Below are 5572 nucleotides of genomic sequence, written 5' to 3' on the forward strand. Positions count from 1 at the left end.
TTCTGCGGTTCTATGTGCGACACAAGCTTCGTGCTTAGTATGGGACGTTGAGTGTTGTTCATTTATTAATTTTTTTTCATTGCGTTGTTTGTATGAGTGCTTTTATTTATCGCAATGGAAAACCAGCAATGTATGGCGAATGTGACAATGTTTTATGAACTGTTTCGCGATGTATAGACAGCATGGAATGTGAAGTGTGTTTTTTTGTTTCCACCCAATGAAGAACAGTTTGGATTAGATTAGATTTAAGGATTATTTGTAAAAAAGGACATTTTTTTTTATTTATCATTAAGACTTGTATAAATTGATCTCCAAATAATTTAATTAAAAAATAATATAGTTTACTATTTTTAATAATTATTATGACATTAGAATAAGATGTATGTTATTATTTAAAAAAAGACAATGAGACCGAATCTAAATTATAAACACAATATAGATTGTAAATATTTTATTTTATATTTATTGAGGATGTTAATAAAATAATGTGCAACAAATAATATTTTTATCAGTAATATTAAAATTACTTACCTAATGAAAATGAGATTTTATTTATGTAAGAGCGCGGTAACATTGCTCGGTCGTGTTCTGTTGCGTCGACGCAGCGATTTGCCGCTACTACTGGAAGTATTATACAAGATCACTGGTATCTAACGCATAACCTTCCAAAGGCGTATAAGGTACATAGAGACATAACATCTTTTGTTCCACGACTTTTGTCTAAACGTAATAAATAAATAAAAAATCTTTTTAGTTTTAATGTAATTTCTATAAAACGTTAACTCTATGTTCGATTCCGCTACATAACGCTACTGCACTGTCTCGTGTTGCTTGGCTATTACATAGAGTTAACATGTGTAGAATCGCAAATTAAATTGTATTTTTTTTATATGAAAAAAAAAAAACACTAGGAATCACGAAAAGTCGTAGAATAAAAGTTGCTTGTTTTGTTAGTAAGTAGTCTTTAGGAGGCTTTGCGTTTGATACCAGCAACCCTGTATATTTTACTACTTTTCTGTATACCATTGGTATAAAAGTGTTTCTGTGCCGCTCGTGTTGACGTATGTCAAAATTCCATACAATTTCTACGTTGCTCCATCGACGGAAGTCAACGCAACAAAGGACTATGGAGCCTAGCTCTTCATTGATAAATATTTTTCCTAAAATACAACTTATAACCATTTAATTAATATTTAAATCTACAAAAACTAAAATGAATTTCAACTAAAAGTATACAGTCTGTCAAGAAAGTGAACAAATTAAGTGAGGGCGCTGTCTCCGGTCGGCTGGCAACACGGGTGTTTATCAAGCAATCTTGACGATTCTATTTTGTGTTGCAATCGCAAAAAAATTTTGTTAGTCAAAATAGGTTTTCTTCACTTTAGTCACAGACTAGTCTGTCGAAAAAAAGATAGTTTTTTTTGTAAAATACTTAGTCAGTCTAAAAAAGGATAGAGTTTTTTGTAAAACACATTTTTTCGCAATTTTTATACCAAGTGTTGCCTGGTAAGAGGACAGAGCGCCCTCAAAATCAAAAATTATATATTTGCCTTAAATAGGGTACAATTTGATATACATGGCTGGTACATTGTATTTAAAGGTGAACAAGCATATTTAGCCATAAAAATTGTATACAAATTTATATAAATAATTTTATCTCATTTAATATCTTTAATTTCTTGACAGACTATAGTCCAAAAGTGAGACATAATTTTCGTTGTAACTCTTAGATTATAACCTGTAAAATGCTTCATTTAGTTTCACGTTTATCGTCACGCAATAGCGTCTGTTGTTTCGTATATCTGTTCTGTGGTAGGGGCCCATGCGCGTGGATTTTATTGAACGTTTTCCTGCCAAGATAAATTATCATTATTTTTTTTACAAATATGACATGTTTGATACAAGCTTTTATTTTCATTAGAGATATCATATTACATTCAACGCACGTGACAAGTACCTCAAATCAAGTGTTTTGGGGATTATATCAACCGCCTTAATTGCCTATTGGCACGAGGTAGTAAATAAATAAATATATTAGGAGAAATCACACAGATTGTGTTAACCGCAAAGTGAGTTCGAGACTTGTGTTATGAGATATTAACCCAGCGATACTAGCTTTTAGCTGACCACAGGCTTCGCGGCTTCACAACCCCGTACGCAACCACGAACACGCAGAGATGAGAGTGTTATGGTCATCAATGTATAAACACGTAATACAAACCTACATGTTATCATCGTAATAAGACCAAGCCAGTCTGTCTGTGACGTCACCATCATTAGCCGTGCTGGTAGACGTGGTTGACTCTGGGTTAGCGTTCAGTGATCTGGCGAAGGTTGAGGCGCCGACCATGTTCAGTATATACAATGCTTTGGAGAGAAACTCGTCTGCTGTTTTAACCTGCAAGAATTAGGGGTGTAAACCGGATAATGAAGCAAGAACAAGAGAAGATTTCCTTTTTAAAAAGGTAGGGTAGGGTCTTAATGGGAATAAAATTATGATTGATGTTTTTAATGTGAAAGAAGGTTAGAACATGGATTTAATAAGTACTTCGTTGTACGGAATACCTACCTAATTCCATGAGTTAGATATTTTTTTTTTAGAAATTTCTGTTTAGGTTGTCAAGATTGACATTTGAATATGTTTATAGTAATTCAGTATGAAAATATTTTATACAATAAGTAAACACGGATCAGTGTGTAACCTAAAATAGAAAAGTATATAAATATATTATAACATCGTGTTTATAATATCATTATAACATATTATACTCCGTGTCAATTTCAACCTTGACGTTGGCAAAATCATCGTGTTGGCGAACGATGGAGCCACGAAATTTAAAAAAAAATACAATAAGTAAATAAATATTTGAAAGAAAATGAAGACAATTACATATATCTAAATTAATGAAGAAAAAATAGACTTGACAAGATAAACCCAAAAACAAAGCTAATACAAGGGTTCTAAGAGGTATACCTATCAACCGATAAAAATCTATAATAGTAAGTAAAATCTATAATACAAGGAATATTTCGTAAAAATAGAGTATATTCAGACAACAAATTAATATAATATTTACACATAATACACTAGGGGATAGAGGCATGAAATTAGTATTTACACATGAATACACCTGTGAGCCGAGGTCACGGAATGTCTACCACGATACATACAAACCTATCACGTTATTAACGTCCACATACTGTATCTTTTTCCCATATCGAGTACGAGCCGTGTAAAAAAAATAGAACGTGTGGACGCTTAGAATGTGTTATGTGCTTTATGTTTCATGGTATGGCTTGTAGGATTCGAACAAATCGTGTTTGGCATAGCATATGTTATATGCTTCATAACATAATCTGACTCATGTTTAAAGTAGTTTTCATAGACCACCTTGCTTCCGGTGAAGGAAAACATTGTGAGGAAAGCTTCAATCTAGTTGATGATTGGTCATCTTCTGTGTGAAACAGAGTAGGCAATGGTAAACCACTCGATTAATATCAACCAAGAAAGTCGTTTGTGTGTGATTACACAAATGTTAACGAGTCTCGGCCACGAGGAATATACTATAAGAAAAAGAGCTCATAGACAATAGTCCCTTGATCAGCTCTTAAATAGGAAGAATCTTACCTGATCGTATGCATTCAAAGCTCTCAGAACATCCCACTGCCTGATATTCTTCTCCACATGATTATAAAACTCTTTCAGGCTATCTTGAGTTCTATTTATGTTACTCACTAAATATCCAATCTTATACACCCTATTTTGCTTATGAGCGTCATGGATAGCCTGTATCGGTTCAGTCTTCTTGTCTATTGAAGATTTCGTGTTCTTTATAAGCTGCATTAGTTTTTGTTTTACAGCTGTCTCGCTTCCATGATTACTATGGTTGTTCTGTTTAACATTGATCTTATTGTAATCGTTTTTGTTACGATTCGTTTCTTCTTTTTTAAGTGCGATAACTTTTTTAATCAAATCGTTATTAACTTCTGGAGTAACATTAATAGTTTTATCGTCAGTATTGTTGTAATCGCCAAGGATTGTTATCGCGTCAAGATTGTCTGTAGGAACGTCTGTTTGAGATTGTATATCACCCAATGGACTATCGTTTGTGGGTTGAGCTTCCTGGTTTTTCGCAAGCCATTTTTCAAAGACATCTTTCGGTAGTTTTATAAAATCCTCCCCACCTCTTAACGAGGGTCCGTTGGCCAGAAATTCAAACACGTCCTTTGGTACTTTCTCGATCGGATCTTCTCTTCGATTGTTCGAAATTCTTTCCATGGGGTGTCTATGTCTTATTATAAGTCTGCCCAATGCTGTTGCTATAAAATCTGGAAAAAATATCATGCTCAGAGATGTGTGAGCCTTATCAGATTTGATAGTGGTCCACCAGTGGTTAAGACGTTAAGACCGTCCTGTAATCGAAATGTCCCTGGTTGCAATCCTACTCGTGCCACATAACTTGTATTCCAATCATGTAGACAGACTTTCGCATTTATAAGATAGGATGCAAATTCATTTAATTCGAATTTATTGCAAACTGGACCCTATTACCATAGATTTCGAAAATGCGCAAGCCTATTACCTATACTATCCCAATCCCACCTAATATTATAAATGCGAAAGTAAGTTTGTTTGTTACCTCTTCACACTCTATCTACCTGTACCAGTCTTCATGAAATTTTGCATACTTACCTGTAGTTTGAAGTATGGAGTAGAACACCATAGCTTTCATCCTGGAAAAATAATCGTGCGCGTGGGAAATATACGCGGGCGAATTCGCTGGCAAAAGCTAGTACTATCACAAAATTGACTTAAAGATAAAAAAAAAATAGAAATATACTCACACAAAATTACAATTTTGCCAATCATTTTTTGACGTTTACAAACACTAAGGTATTATGAGCTAAAATTATAAATTCGTGTCATTTTCAAATTAAAAAGAAAACAAAGTAAAATTTCATTTACGCTTATTATTTTGATTGGTACATGCACCTAAATCATTATATGTACAATCATAAGGTTCAATTCACATAGATCGGATGTACTTAAGTGTAGTTTAATTTTTTATATGCTTTGTAGACATTCTGGTTGTGTGTAACGTGGTTACATTTTTTGATGAGGTTTATGTAAATTATTGTAATTAATTTGAGGAAAGCGCAAGGAACCGCCACGCAAATCTATCGCCAAATTGACTTGCGTTGGTTTTATTTGTGAACTAGCTTGTGTCACGCGGCTTCGACCGCGTGAATTTCCCTTCGAAAACGGAACAGATATGATGTGCATAAAAACTTTTACCCTACTTTTATCATAGTAATTTGGGGGTTTAATTTTGAAAAGTAGGTGGCCTATATTTGAACGGGGGTCTTCAACTAAATGAACCACCAAATTTCATCAAGCGGTTTTTATAATATTAATATTGTACTTAGTATGAATATGCATGCATTGTGTAATATTTTAATATTAGACGTCAGTTTTGTTTGAATAAGCCCCTACTCTGCAACATGTTTGTTCATTATTTTGTACATATAATAGCAAGCAATACATTAGCTACAAACAAATCACGCATTAAAA

At 33.6% G+C, this 5572-nt stretch overlaps 1 protein-coding gene across 5 annotated transcripts; it reads right to left on the minus strand.

Moving 5' to 3' along the window:
• Positions 1-436: 436 nt before the first annotated feature.
• LOC128682273 (uncharacterized) lies at positions 437-4979 on the minus strand. 5 transcript variants are annotated; one of them, XR_008406105.1, is made up of 5 exons: positions 4846-4979; positions 3629-4329; positions 2222-2398; positions 1739-1850; positions 437-621 (listed from the first exon to the last, which is right to left on the minus strand). XR_008406105.1 is itself a non-coding variant. In XM_053766899.1 (5 exons), the coding sequence occupies exons 1-4, from the start codon at positions 4868-4870 to the stop codon at positions 1751-1753; spliced, it is 999 nt and encodes a 332-aa protein (XP_053622874.1). In that variant the 5' UTR covers positions 4871-4979; the 3' UTR covers positions 437-618; positions 1739-1750. The 5 variants fall into 5 exon arrangements, 4 of the variants coding, with proteins under 4 accessions (XP_053622874.1, XP_053622873.1, XP_053622872.1 ...); XM_053766899.1 differs by having other exon boundaries at positions 437-618; positions 2226-2398; XM_053766898.1 differs by having other exon boundaries at positions 2226-2398.
• Between the last annotated feature and the right edge of the window lie 593 nt (positions 4980-5572).

The sequence above is a fragment of the Plodia interpunctella genome, chromosome 29, assembly GCF_027563975.2.
Source record: "Plodia interpunctella isolate USDA-ARS_2022_Savannah chromosome 29, ilPloInte3.2, whole genome shotgun sequence".
NCBI lineage: Eukaryota > Metazoa > Arthropoda > Insecta > Lepidoptera > Pyralidae > Plodia > Plodia interpunctella.